General features: G+C 35.5%; 1 protein-coding gene across 5 annotated transcripts in view; it reads left to right on the top strand.

Moving 5' to 3' along the window:
* Nucleotides 1–15,296, top strand: part of NNT (nicotinamide nucleotide transhydrogenase) — a 99,686-nt gene that overhangs the window by 56,023 nt on the left and 28,367 nt on the right. For all 5 annotated transcript variants that reach the window (XM_005556851.4, XM_005556853.4, XM_005556854.4 and 2 more), the window contains 4 exons: nucleotides 402–562; nucleotides 2,876–3,055; nucleotides 10,750–10,909; nucleotides 12,946–13,027. In XM_005556851.4, the coding sequence (XP_005556908.1) occupies nucleotides 402–562; nucleotides 2,876–3,055; nucleotides 10,750–10,909; nucleotides 12,946–13,027 (583 nt within the window). The remainder of the gene's footprint in view (nucleotides 1–401; nucleotides 563–2,875; nucleotides 3,056–10,749; nucleotides 10,910–12,945; nucleotides 13,028–15,296) is intronic.

The following is a 15,296-nucleotide window of genomic DNA, read 5'->3' on the forward strand; positions in this document are numbered from 1 at the left end:
GTTTATTTTTACTTTATTATGCTTTATTTTTGTCAGAAGACTGGCATGCATGAAGTTTTAAATAAATAAACCCACACTTAACAACTTCCATGTTGGTCCTACATAAGAAAATAACTTCTTAAGATTTCATGACAAAAAGGAAAGAAATTGTTTTGTGATCAAAATAGGGAAAAGAATAGTGAAGTCGAACCATAGTTTTTCTGTCTCTGTTCATGTTTATTATGTGTAATAATTCTAATTTGCTTTTGTTTCATACCTAGTAATATAAAGTAATATTTTAAATACCATGTTATGCTAATGTTAAATTTTGGTAGTTTAGGATTAAAAGACACACTTGGGTGTGTGTGAGGGGGTTTCTTACAACACATTCTGAATTCTAACTACTATGTGCTTGGCTCTAGGTCTCCTGAACTCTGCCCCTCTCCTACTGCCTGGAAGGCACTTACTCAATGCAGGCTTACTGGCTGCTAGTGTGGGCGGGATAATCCCATTCATGGTAGACCCAAGCTTTACCACTGGCATCGCCTGTCTGGGTTCTGTGTCTGCTCTCTCTGCTGTCATGGTAAGAAGTCAGAGATTGAAAAGTACATCTTTGGTGAAAAACTGGTAATATTTTGTTAGATTAAAGTGTAATCAGATTTTTATCTCATCAAAAACCTTGATGGAATAAAAATGTTTTAAAATTATGTCACATGTTCATCTTTTTAGAATCTGGAAAACACAGAAGAGTGTAGGAAGAACATTATTCTTTCTTGCAACTTAATTGTTCATTTTAAAGTTGTCACATAAGATGCCTTTATTGCTCTGGAGTCTTTACACTGGATCAATGTGTTGGTGAACAGGAGCTTAAAAAGGCCAAGGGTTTCAATGTATTAGGTGCCTACTATATGACAAGCCATACAAAATAGTGCTTCGGGGTTTATACAATACAAGTAAGATAGTCTCTGCCCACTAGTTGCTCTCACATCATTGGAAGATATGACATGAAATCAAATAAGTATAAAATGAAATGCAGTTAAAAAACCCCGTATGCTCAGTGAGAGTGTTCAGTTAAGCCTTTTATGATAGGTTCAGCCTTCCTCTTTCTCTGTAATTTTTACATTTAGTATATTGAAACAGTAGTTTTTAGTTGTCTATATGGCAGTCTGGCATCTTATATCAATGTATGATGTTTCATGCAGTGCTATTATTTGCTGTTATTCACTGTTACTCATGTTCTTTCTGTGTATAATCTGTAGATAAGGTTTATATTTAAGTTAAAAAAATTATCTACAGTGCCTAACACAAAGTTAGACACATAGCAATTGCTTATGAAATACTTACTGGCTCCTTGATTCAGAAACACCTAATTTATAGTGTAAAAATGTTACTTATTTTTGTGTGATTATGAGAGTTAAGTCATGATTTCAACACAGAAACTTGAGATCACTGAAAAGTAAATTAAAATCTCGTCTTTATATTAATGCTCATAGTCTAATTTTATTCTGGCTTGTTGCACTGATTTTTGTTTTAAACAAAAGAAAAATAATTTTGATATTTTTAATCTAATAAGGCAGAATAGGTTAATGAAGTCTCAAAATAAAAGATATATAAATGTGACTGGGCGTGGTGGCTCATGACTGTAATCCCAGCACTTCGGGAGGCCGAGATGGGTGGACTACCTGAAGTCAGGAGTTTGTGACTAGCCTGGCCAACATGGTGAAACCCTGTCTCTACTAAAAATACAAAAATATGCCAGGCATGGTGGTGTGCGCCTGTATTCCTAGCTACTTGGGAGGCTGAGGCAGGAGAATTGCTTGAACCTGGGAGGCAGAGGTTGCAGTGAGCCAAGATCATGCCATTGCACTCTAGCTTGGGCGACAAAGCAAGACTCTGTCTCAAAACAAAACAAAACTTTAAGAATTGTTGTTTCAGGGAAGCAGTGAATATGATATTTAAAGGATTTATTGGTTCTATGAGAATGTCTTAGACAAAGTATTTTTTGAATTTATTTTATTGTTTTTGGCTTAAATGAGTAGTACATGAATATGCTCTCATTGTAACAAGCAAAAAAAGGTAAAAATATGTGAAATAAGCAAAAAGCTTTTTCCTTTCCTGTGTTTAGTAATTTTGAGTTGTATCACAGACATTGTTAATGATACATTATAGACATTTTGGATTATGTTATATTCCTTCAAAGGGTATTATTATTTTTTATTTATGCATTTTTGTAGCCAGCTAACTTGGCTAAACTCAAATTCCAAATTTTGACTCCCTTATGGTGGGGAGGGGCAGCTGAAATCTGTTGTTATTTTATCCTTAACAGGATTGCTTGGAGTCTGTCTCACATATGTATAGTTCAAGAGTCATCCAGAGATTTGAGTAGAATTTATACACAGAAACTGGGACTCCCTCTCTCTAGCCTGCTCCTTTGTGGGATTTCCCTTATTACTTTCCAGCTGCCTTAGTCATCTCAAGTGCTATCTTCAGGATCTTCAAGCCAGTAAGATCCTGTGGGCTTATATTTTATAATTTCTTTAATTGGTACCAACAGGGGATTGCCCTCAGTCTAAAGCCACAAAAATTGGGAAATTCACTTGGTGTCGTTATGTTTTTCCAAATGTAGATACTTCTCCAGTTTCTGCCTGTTTTTCATCACTGAAAAGTGTTTTTTAAAAATGTAGGGATTTTTTTCAGGGGGGTGGGTGGCTCGGTGTTTATAGTTGTTACACCTGTGGAAGTGTTGGTCAGATGGGAGACACTTATTACTAGAAGTGGAACTTATATGTAAATATATTAATGGGAAAGCTAGAATAATTAAGGAGCAAAATGTTAAATGCCAGAGGTTTTATTTTTATGTTATTAATTTTGAGTTGTACTTTGATTGTTGTTCTAGGGTGTGACTTTGACAGCTGCTATTGGGGGTGCCGACATGCCCGTCGTCATCACTGTGCTGAACAGCTACTCAGGCTGGGCCCTGTGTGCAGAGGGCTTCCTGCTCAACAACAATCTGCTGACCATTGTGGGTGCACTCATAGGCTCGTCTGGTGCTATCCTGTCATACATCATGTGTGTGGTAAGAAACAACACATACATGAAAGAAAAGGAAATGACTTTCTGAAAACATGGATGTGCTTGTCATTTCTTTTATTAGCCATAAAAATGAGTATTGTAGGCTGGGTACTGTAGCTCACGCCTGTAATCCCAGCACTTTAGGAGGCCAAGGCGGGTGGATCACCAGGTCAGGAGTTCAAGACCAGCCTGGCCAAGATGGTGAAACCCCGTCTCTACTAAAAATACAAAAATTACCTGGGCGTGGTGGTAGGTGCCTGTAATCCTAGCTATTTGGTAGGCTGAGGCAAAGAATTGCTTGAACCCAGGAGGCGGAGGTTGCAGTGACCAAGATCATGCCACTGCACTCCAGCCTGGGTGACATAGTGAGACTCCATCTCAAAAGAAAAAAAAAAAAAAAAGAGTATGGTAGCTTTGAATTCTCTTCAGCAGAAATAGCAGAGTGTTTCATTTGCATAAATTTCCAAGACTGCCTTTAAGGTACCCAACTGTAAAGAATTAGGAAAATTAAATAGAAAGATGAAAATCTTCTAGTGCCTCTCTCCATCTGGAGATAAACAGGTAAGATTTTGGTTTATTTCCTTATGTATGGCATATCTGTGTATTTACTTGTCTGACCATGTTGTATATTGTCCTACATTTAAAAAAACTTACATACTACATTGTTGACTTTTTGTCATTAAAAATTCTATTTTAAGAGACTTTACCCTAATCCATAATATGGATATACAAAATTTATTTAATTTCCCCTTAATGCTATACATATGAAGTTGTTTGATTTTGATTTCTCTTTGTACATATCTTTGACATTTCAGATTTTTGTCTTAAGATAGAGTCCTAGAATTTATAGCCTCATTATACTTATAGCCATGTTTCTGGAAAGGTCGTTCTAATTTACACTTCTGTTGGTCGTCTGTGAGAGTTTCTACCTTAGAAGTTTTGCGGTCAGCATGATTTTTTTTTTTTTTTTTTAATTATACTTTAAGTTCTAGGATACATGTGCACAACGTGCAGGTTTGTTACCTATGTATACATGTGCCATGTTGGTGTGCTGCACCCATTAAGTTGTCATTTACGTTAGGTATATCACCTAATGCTATCTCTCCCCCCTACCCACTCCCCACAATAGGACCCAGTGTGTGATGATGTTTTTTTTAAAAAAAGAACAGAAAAATGTAACAACACTAATACTTCCTAGCTTTTCTGTTTGTTTCAAGTTCTCTTCTTGAGGGCAAGAACATGCTGTGCAAATATTATAATTAAAGGTTTGAGTAGAACATTTTTTCAAATTATAGGTGTTATTTTCTAAATAATACTTTTGAATAACTGTTACAGTACAAGTATGAAGCTAAGTGAAACCAGAATGTGATTTTACACTGATAAATAATTTAGACAAGAAAGGGATCTGTATTAGTCCATTCTCACACTGCTGTGAAGAACTACCTCAGACTGGGTAATTTATGAAGTAAAGAGGTTTAATTGACTCACAGTTCCACAGGCTTAACAGGAAGCATGACTGGGAAGCCACAGGAAACTTACAATCATGGCGGAAGGTGAATGGGAAGCAAACACATCTTACCGTAGTGGAGCAGGAGAGAGAGTGAAGGGGGATGTGCCACACACTTTTAAACCACCAGATCTCGTGAGAACTCACTAGCATAAGAGCAGCAAGGCGGACGTCAACCCCCATAATCCATCACCTTCCACCAGGCCCCCCCAACCCATGAAATGTGGGGATTACAATTTGACATGAGATTTGGATAGGGACTCAGCCAAACCATATCAGATACTTACTCTACCTTCATTCGTTTATTACAGTATTTAAAAAAACTGCCTTATTTTACAACTCAGGATTTTTCTTACGATTTAATTGAAAATCTCATTGTAATTTGGAAGGCTGAAGTATCTTTTCATAGTAAAAAATATTTTGGTTTCTTAGGCTGTATTGCCAAACAAAGGGTTTGATAGCCAAAATTCAAAACAAGCTAAGGGGTTTTAAAATTAAATTACCTAAATTGCTTGGGGAATTTGGAAAGGTGAAGGTTTATGTATCCTATTTGAAAAGTGTCAGCTTTGTGACAGAAAGGAGAAACATTTGTGAAGAAAAAATGTTTATGAAGTTGTACTAGAAACAGTTTTCTGTAACAAACCTGCACGTTATGCACATGTACCCTACAACTTAAAGTATAATAATAATAAATAAATTAAAAAAATAAATAAATAAAAATAAAAATAAAAAATATCAATTTCATTTTAGTTGAAAAAATAAATAAATAAATAAAACTTTATAGTGAAAAAAAAAAAAAAAAAAAAAGTGCTTTTAACCCTTAGTTTGATTTTGCTTCAGTTGATGAATTTGAATGACCAGCAGGGGGCAGCAGATTTTCATTATTACTTAAACTTGAGGTTTGTCAGTGGCTTTTAAAGTTAAATGGGAGGATTTGAAGGATTTGAATGTTAACAAAGCCTGTGGCATATTGATATGGGGAGAGGAGGGAAGAAGACTTGTATCTAGTTCTTGAAATGTCAGCATGGTTAATTTCTTGTTTTATCCTTTTTAAAAAATGGTTTTCTTTAGGTTTTTAAATTTATGAAGAGTATTCCCCACATTTCTGTCTGTGTCTCTTTTATTACTCTCCTTTTCCTTCTTCACTTAGTGTCTTTTATTATTATTAGTTATAGCAACCATAGTAAGTCTTACAGTAACTCTTCTGCAACACTAGAATAAGGTAGCAAGAGGTACTTGTTGAAAGTACTCTCTTCTATGTGTTCTGCAATTATATCACCTTTCTCTTATTTTTCCTATTCTTTTATATTTTTTATTTGTTTTCTCTAGGTCTTCTATTTCTTTTCTTTCCATTTCACTGCCACAGGCGTGCCATTTACCATCAGCATTCCATAGATATTTTGTATTCCTATTCTGTATATAGAGCTACCAAATTATTCCAATAGCTGCCAGAGGCCATAAATATCACATTGGGTCAGATTGATAATTTAGATTCAAGAACAGTTGAAGTTTTAATTTAAAAAAATATTCTGGCCGGGTACCGTGGCTCATACCTGTAATTCTAGCACTTTGGGAGGCCAAGACAGGTGGATCAGTTGAGCCCAGGAGTTCAAGACCAGCCTGGGCAAAATGACAAAACCCTGTCTCTACAAAAAATATAAAAGTTAGCTGGGCATGGTGGCACATGCCTGTAGTCCCAGTTACTTGGGGGGCTGAGGCAGCAGGATCACCTGGGGAGGTTGCGGCTGCAGGGAGCTGTGATTGTACCACTGGACTGCAGCCTAGGTGACAGAGTGATACCCTGTCTCAAAAAAACAAAAAACAAAAAACCCAATTAATCAAAGATGTTTAATGTAGGAAATTTGGAAGAAACAGAAAAGGATAAATAAAAAAATAAAATTACCTAAACTTCTATTACCACTTAACAGTTAACATTCTAGTCTTTTTTATATGAATATGTTTAAATATATTCTACTGAATATATTATGTAATTGTCTAACCTTAATTTTAATGAAGGTTTAATTAATGTTTAATTTTCTAATAATTTTTAGCTCCTACTATTATAGCACACAGATATACCAGAATCTGTTTATTCAAATTCATAATAGTTGTTTTTAACTTTCTTTTTTTTTTTTTTTTTGGTTGCAGTTTTCCTTCTTATACATCTTTGATTATTTCCTTAGGTCTAGTTTTTGTAAGTGCAATTAACATGGTCAAAGGGAGTAAGAACTTTTTGTTGGCTTTTGATATTGCTAAATTGATCTCCACAAAGCATTCACCAGTCAAAGCTCTTGCTTGTGATGTTCAATGTGTTTGTCTTACTGTATGATCTCTACTCCTAGGCATTGTTACAAAACAAGTCAGAAACCAGCAAATACAAGCCTGTCATATTTTTCGATTTTGAAGATAGAAATTATCTTTTCTTCTAAAATTTTCGATTTCTTACTTTTTACATTAACCTTCATTGATAAACCTTCTTTATGCTTCTTTATTATAGGAAATTATAGATTTATTCAGTCTCTTATGGCTGTGCTTAGCAGCTCTAGGTAGATCAGTATAATCATAAAAATAAAATAGCTACTCAAAATTAGGCATTAGTGCAGGATAACAGTCATTATGCTGGATGCTTTACAAAATATAGCCCATTTAATCCCCACACAAATTCTGAAGGTAGGAAATATTATTCTCATTTTACTGAGAAAATATTGTAAGGCACCATTTATTATTCACCTTTGTGTTTGTGGAGTCTGGCCAAGTACCTGGCACATTCACACAAATTGGTTTGTTAAGTGAACATTAGATAAATATTTTGTTAGCTTATTTCATGTTTTAGAGTCTTCTCCAGATATATTATGATAGCAGATATAGTAGAGTTAACATGGTACCAGTATGTTGACCTTCACTGTCATTTATTGAAGGAAACATGCAAGTCCAAACTAGAACAGGGTGATTTTATTATGTGTGAGGGAATGGAATGCACCCCAAGTGGCTAACCAGCAATCCCCAAAATTGAATTTTTGTTCTGACAAAGAATTCTTTTGGGTGTCCTCTGAGCTCAGTGCTATGGTTGCACAATATCCAAGATTATAAAAACTGAAAAATGTTGACAGTGTCCAAACAACCAACTCAAATCAATGATACCCAAATATCATATAGACATTAATCTCTTTATGATTTTACAGTTTCTTTTTTGTGATAGTATCCAGATTGCCTCAGAAATAGAGGTCTCACAAAAATTGAACAGCATTTTGAGATCAAATTTTCTGATTTTTGCACTTTGCTGCTTGGTTCCAAATGAAAATAGAACAGAATGAAGTGGATCAAAAGCCAAATCAAAAATATTTTTTTTCCTTTGTGATTAATTAATACCTACAAAGCACTGAAATGAGAGATGCTAGTAAATGGTATATGTTATTATTGCTTTGACTTTGTCAGTTTTATGACCTGTCCTTTGCTTTCAGATTGATTTCTTACAGTGTGTTCAGAATTATGTGAATTAGGGTTCTTTTTAATGTAGAATGCAATTTTAATTATTGGCTTAATAGCTTAAAAGGAACAGCCTTAAACAGTGTTGCAAATTCTTTGTCTTGGAAGCTGGGAACTGTTCAATCTCTGGAACAGCGATCATAGGATAGTCTCATTAATCATTTAAGCAGGCAAAAAAAAAAAAAAAAAGAGAGAGAGAGAGAGAAACAAAACAGAACCATAAACGCTAAACATTTGTTGAGACTATGATGTTGCAATGGTAAATTTAGACATGAAAATAATTTCATTTTTAAGAGACCACATGGAATTATTATAGCTTAATGGTGATGTAATTGTGGATACGTGTTTAACAAGTTGACTATGATTGTTAAACTACTGTGTGGTTCCTTTTTTTTTGTCCCTAAGATGCCATCAGAAGTGGATACACATTAATTAAATGTCCTCAGAGATTCTTTCCTTCTTCTTCATTCAGTTTTATAAGAGGGAATAATGGTTCCTTTTAAGCCGAGTTAGAATAAAATGGTTTATTTATCCCTCTCCTCTGTCCCTCCACCTCTGTACAGCAGTACATCTACTACTGTGATCTTCTGCAGGACTGTATGATACAGGTGATGGAGGCTCTTTGTTCACCGGACTTTTTTTTAAAAAAAGTTATCTATGACAGAAATATCTTAATGTCCGAAATAGTCCTTTAAATCAATTTTTAAGGGCAACAATTTGGTAGAACATTTATTTTGATAACAGTTTCAGAATTGTATAATTCAAAACTAGAAAGGATTAATCTAGATCAATGAGTTGAATGTTTGGGAAGTCTCAGATGTGGCTATATGGATTTTCATTAAATGTTGGATTTAAATATGGGAGGAATGTGTTAGGAATTTAAAACATCATGTCAGCTTGGGATTGTGAACTTAATTAAAAGCATTACTTTAGCCGGGCATGGTGGCTCATTCCTGTAATCCCAGCACTTTGGGAGGCCAAGGCAGGCAGATCACTTGTGGTCAGGAGTTTGAGACCAGCCTGGCCAACATGGTGAAACCCCATTTCTACCAAATATATAAAAAGTTAGCTAGGTGTGGTGGTGTGCACCTGTAATCCTAGCCACTCTGGAGGCTGAGGCAGGAAAATCTCTTGAACCCAGGGGGTGGATGTTACAGTGAGCCGAGATCATGCCACTACACTCTAACCTGTGTGACAGAGCGAGACTCCATCTCAAAAAAAAAAAAAAAAAAAAAAAAAAAAAAAAGGCATTACTTTAATTCTTTCACCTTCTTATCCATTAATAATACATGTAAAGACATTTCAGGTTTTATTTTGTATGTAATAATCTTAGACAAATTTGTCAGACTTTGGGCTCTGTAAAATGTCAATGTTGTATCTGATAAGTAGAGTTTAGGTTGAAAGAGCAATTACAATTCTGGCAACATTTTGATTCATCATCTTTGAAATTTATGTTATTTAGGCTTTATTAAAGTATGGCTTCTTGCTCATCTTCTGTGTACCTTTTCCTCCCTGCCTTTGCCTGGGCCCTACTCAGCATAATGGAAATGTCTCCACCAAGCTAGTAGCAGGCTGAGCCATCATTGTGTGGGGCGGCTATAGTTTTCTCCATGTGGTATTTATCATTGAAGATCTTGGTGCTTTTTTACTTTTTTAATACTAAAGTGTTGTATTTTAGAAACAAGCAATAGATTGACACTTACATAGCTTTTAAGTGATATAATGAATCGATAATATATTTATTACAGCACTTAAAATAGAGTTTAATAAGTTTTTGGAAATTTTTTCTGAAGTGATAAAGTCAGTTATGATCATGTAGAATGACTATTTTGATCACATGTAGTGACTTGAAATCTTAAAATGCATTTGATTACTCAGAACTACCCCACATCTAGAGGTCTATAAATGAACTGTTTTCAAAACCACATCAGTTATTGTCACATATTTTAGCAGTGGCATTCCTATGGTACATTCTTGAGTGATTATAAATGAGCATGAGAAGTTCATTTCTCTTATTTTTCTTTTATGATTATTTTTCTAGTTAAAAGAGTGAGTATAAATTTTAAAGAGTATATAACCTTATTCTTCTACCTATTTGGAAGTGAAATATTTTAGAGTCCTAATGATGAACCCAGTTACTTCTATTAAAACTTAGGTATGGGGCTTTATGGAGCTATAATTGATTTGGAAAATTAGACAGTATCACCCCCATATTTCTATTTTCTTGATGACAGAGAGCAGCAATATTCTAGATGAAATGGATCTTTACTCTTTTGATTCTTACCAGTTGCTTCGTCACAGCTGGTATCTGTGAAGATGGAATCTGTAGCAGAATTCAGCTGAGAGATAAAATTGCTCAATCAGCATTCAGACAGTAATAAGTAGATATGATTTTTTTCATTACTTTATGAATTTTACTGATAATTTTTTATTAAGTTCTTTGTTTCTATTGACTGTTTTACTGAAAATATATCAGTTTGCAATTGATTTGATGGGGAAAAATATAATGTGGTTCTCAGATATCTTCTGTCATTTAAATTTTTGAAGTGATTTTCAGAAACCAGCTGAAATTTATCTGAGTAGAATGTTGTAAATGATCAAATAAACCTTTTAAAATGATTCCAGATATCATATAGACAACATTTGTACCATTCTCAAAAAGTTATGTGGATTAAACTCTCACAGCTGATAATTTGGCTCTCCAGGCAATGAATCGCTCCCTGGCTAATGTGATTCTTGGAGGCTATGGTACTACTTCAACAGCTGGTGGAAAACCCATGGAAATTTCCGGCACACATACGGAAATCAACCTTGACAATGCAATTGATATGATTCGAGAAGCTAATAGCATTATTATTACACCAGGTAAAGAAAAAAAGCAAAAGCAAATAACCTATAAAGCTGTTATAATTGATGACGTTAAAATTTCTTATAATAGGAAAGTAGAATTGAGACTTCTTTAGTTTTGAAAATATGATGGAAACTTAATAGCACTTCTCTGATTACTAAGTGAAAAATACTGAGAATTCCCAGTTTAAGTTAATAATCTGGAGATCGCATGGTAATTCTATAAATTCTTACAGTGGGTTCTAGCCGTGTCTTTCTGTGATTATGTGTACATGTTTACATCGTTTTCGAGTCTTTTTTTTTTCTCATTGGTAATTTTTGGGCCCATTGTCAAGACTGAATTAGATATAGTATATGAAAATCTTTAGCCCACTCATTAGAGTTGCTCAATAAATGTTATTCTTTTTTCAAAAATGATTATTTAAAAAATCATCAAGAATCATGTGGTTTTCAACAAAATGAGGCAATGTGGCCTGGTAGAAAGTGCTTGGTTTGGAGTCACGATACCTCACTTTTGTTCTTAATTAAGAATTCTTAATCTACGTGACATTACCCAAGTCGTTTAATCTCTCCAGGCCTCAATTTTCTAGTTATCTGAGTTTTAGCTCTTCACTGTTATCACAGAATACTGTGGTATTACGGGTAATACATTGGTTTCAGATTAAGATTTTAACACTATCATGTTATCAAATGAGTTTTCTGTAAAGAAAATCTACTGATTTGACATGTGAGTAGTTTACTAGTTAGTTATGTACTGAAATAAAAATAGGAGACATTAGCTGAGTGGAATGTTACAGTGTAAACTTTCTCAACTTGGGACAATATCACTTTTTAGGGGCATTTGAAACAGGTATATTGGGGTTTTTGGTGTCCAAAGATGGGTCTGCTACTGTCAGTTAGTGGATGGAAGCAGATAAACGAAATGTACTGTAATGTGTGGGGCACTGCTGCATAATGAATCATCACACCCCAAGTGTCATTGGTCTTACCTGTTGAGCAATGCTGTTCTGGAGTGTAAAGGTGAAAAGATGTAGAGGACACAATCTATTTCCTCTAGGCATTTTCCATCTAATGAGGAAGTCAGATAGGTAGATCAGTAATGCAAGGTGGGTTATGATAAGGGCTAAACTGAACTATGTGCACAATTTTTTGATCACAAGAAACCTATGAAGGTTTGTAGGGAGATGAGGATTTGTTTTTAGGCCTTAGAGGATAGATGGTGTTGGGATGGGAGAAGCCAGTGGGAATAGCTTGAGCAGAGACTTGGCATTTGAAAAAATGGGGATAGAAAAGTGGGGACAGATGTGAGATTCATTGTGCAGGTAGAATGGACAGAAAAGGCGGTGAAGATGACTGAAGTTCTTCATTATACCTGTAATAACATCAGAAATATGGAAACAGTTTTTGGAGTGTGGGGAGGAAATTTTGAGTTCTTTTTTTGAGATACTAAATTTGAGGTGGAGATGGGACAAGAGGCATGTTATACTGGGGCTCAAATGACAGGTCAAGCTTGCAGACAGATTGGGAATCACCAGATGGTTGTTGAAGTCATGAGATAAGCTGAGATTTTCAAGGAGATTGTGAGGGGCAAAGTTAAAGCCCTTTGGAAGCTTTGTCATATAAGCGGAGAAAAGAAGGAGATAAACTATTGAAGGAACTAGAGGAAGAATAATAACAAAATTAGGCTGGGACAGGGGACTTCAGTGTCATCAAAGCCAAGTATGAAGAGAGTTTAAAAACACAAGAGAGAGAGATGGAGAGAGACAGAGAAAGAGATGAGAGGGAACACCCAAGGGGTATGTGCAGTGTCGGGGTCGGGGGTGCACAGTGGTATTAGACACTACAGAAGATTGAGGAGCAATCATTACACTTTCAATTTCAAATATAGGGCAATATTTTTAAAAGCCAAGCTGATAAGTTTGCTTTCATTTCTAGTCCTGTTAAATGATTGCTTCTCTTGGCATAAACATGTGTTTTGATCAAGAGAGAAGTTGTACTTCATGTAATTTCAAAATAAAAAACACATTCTTCTGTGTTCTTAATGTTCCTTGCAGGCTATGGTCTCTGTGCAGCCAAAGCTCAATACCCCATTGCTGATTTGGTAAAGATGCTCACTGAGCAAGGCAAAAAAGTCAGGTAAGCGTTTGCAGTGGAGAGGCTTGCAGTGTGTGTAAAGATGTGTGTGTGGAGAAAAGGAAATAGAGTGGACCCTTGAACAATGTAGGGGTTAGGGCACTGACCCGCCCATACAATTAAAGATCCATATATAACTTTTGAATCTCCAAAAACGTGCCTACTAATGGCCTACTGATGATCAGAATGCTTACTGATAACATAAACAAAATGTGTATCCATTAACAAATTTTATGTTATATGTATTAAATAGTAGAGAAAGGAAAATGTTACTAAGAAAATCATAAGGAAGAGAAAATATATTTGCTATTCCTTAAGTGGAAGTGGATCATCATAAAGGTTTTAATCCTTGTCTTTATGTTGAATGAGATGAGAAGAAGGAGGAAGAGGAGGAGTTGGTCTTGCTTTCATGAGTGGCAGCGGCAGAAGAAAATCTGTGGATAAGTGGACCCTCGCAGCTCAAACCCATGTTTTTCAAGGGTCAGCTGTAGATGGCTTCTGAAAAAGATGACTATTTCTTAAAGTGGTGTTTTACATATGTAATCCTAGGTAAAGAAGTTAAGTTGTTAACGAACAAGCCATATTATGGTCTTAGTCTTACTATTTAGATTTTGCTGTCTCTGGATTAGCATCAACTCAAATATTATTGACTCATTTTAGAAAAGGAAAATTTGTTATTCCAAATTCTTGAATATTTATTAATGGGGAAATCAGAAGTCTTGTTTCTCTGTGGTCTGATTTGAGGAAAGAGGTCAAACGAAGCATTTTAAGTACATCAAGTTGTATCTTTTTGGTTTCTGGTCACACTGAATAAAGACAAAAGGTCTTAAAAGAGAGGCCTTGAAGAGCAAGATCAAGTAATAAACCTGTGTGCTGGTTACTGTTTTGCTGAGTTAGCTCTCATATACTCAGGGTGGAAAAGGCTGCTGAAAGTGTTCTTTTCATAAAGCTATTCATGTTTTGAAATATGAATCAGAGCAGCAGCTGTTCCTGCCACTTGCCATTTGGGCATTGGTCTGCTCTTGGGAGGATATTAAGCAGAATGGCAAAGTTGAGGGACTCTGTTTTACTAGCTTATTCTCCATGATGTTGGATAAAGGGTTTGAGGAACGTACAAATAGGGCCACTGGGTGATGAATGTGGTGACCCTCAGGGTACTTTGCATCTGTCCTGCTCACCTTTGGGTCCCCATTCTGGAACTCTGATGTTACTTAGGAGTCAGAGAAGAGATCCTATGGAGTTATCCCTGGTAGGACAATTGCTGCCTGTTTTGTGGGGAGGCTGGTTCACCAGCAGTTGCATTGATGTGACACTGTAAGTCAGAGAGACAAGGTAACTCATTAAATAGAATTAGTTTGTTTACCAGGATGGTAATGTTTGTGGACAAAACTGTTAATTTCTGTTCATAAAGGTTTTAGACATCAACCTTATGCTTTTGTCTAGAGACAAAAGCATCATCTGATGAGAAAATAAGCCAAACAATGTTCCTAGAGCCAGCCAGAGTACTTGTGCTGGACTGGATGCAGAATCCTAATCTCTGGCTGGAATGTCCCAGCTACTAGTAGTGGTGAAAGAAACTTAGATGATGAAATCAGGGGGCTACCTTAATTGTATTAGTGTCAGCAGTTATGTCAGCCGCACTTTTATTTCTTCCTTCCTTTCTTTCCTATGCTTCTTTACTTCTCTCACTCCTTCTCCACTCCTTCCTCCAATCTATAGTTTGTGTTTGTCAAATATATAGAATCAAAATACTATTTTGTGGTGGGACCAGCATTTCTGTGATATGATTTTCATGTTTATTGAGAATCTTAGATGAATTGAAGATAGACGATGAGAAAAGTCATTGACTTTATTTTTAAATTTTTACATAAGAAGTCTACTTTTTAGTTACGTATTCCAATTTTTACATAGGATATTAAGCTGTGCTTTTTAAAGCCATCATTTTGCTACTGAGAACATTTGTAGGCCTGCAAGTGAAAAGGATGTGTTAAACAACGTTTTATGATTTTCCTAAAAACAAACTGCTTTCTCTATTCAGTCCACATGTGAAAAAATCTAATGTATTCGTAATGCCCTCTTTCACCACATAAATGTTTAGGAGATGAGTGGCAATCATAATAGAGAAAGAAAAATGCCTTTCATGTCTTAGTTATCCTTAGGGAAGAGAAGGATTAATTTGACATACCTCTCTTGTAACCCGTTGATCAGCCTAGGTTAAACAGACATCTTGGAAAATCAGTCCAGTGTTAAATAGGTGGATGTGGAGTGAAGA

Source organism: Macaca fascicularis, chromosome 6 (genome assembly GCF_037993035.2).
Source record: "Macaca fascicularis isolate 582-1 chromosome 6, T2T-MFA8v1.1".
Lineage (NCBI taxonomy): Eukaryota > Metazoa > Chordata > Mammalia > Primates > Cercopithecidae > Macaca > Macaca fascicularis.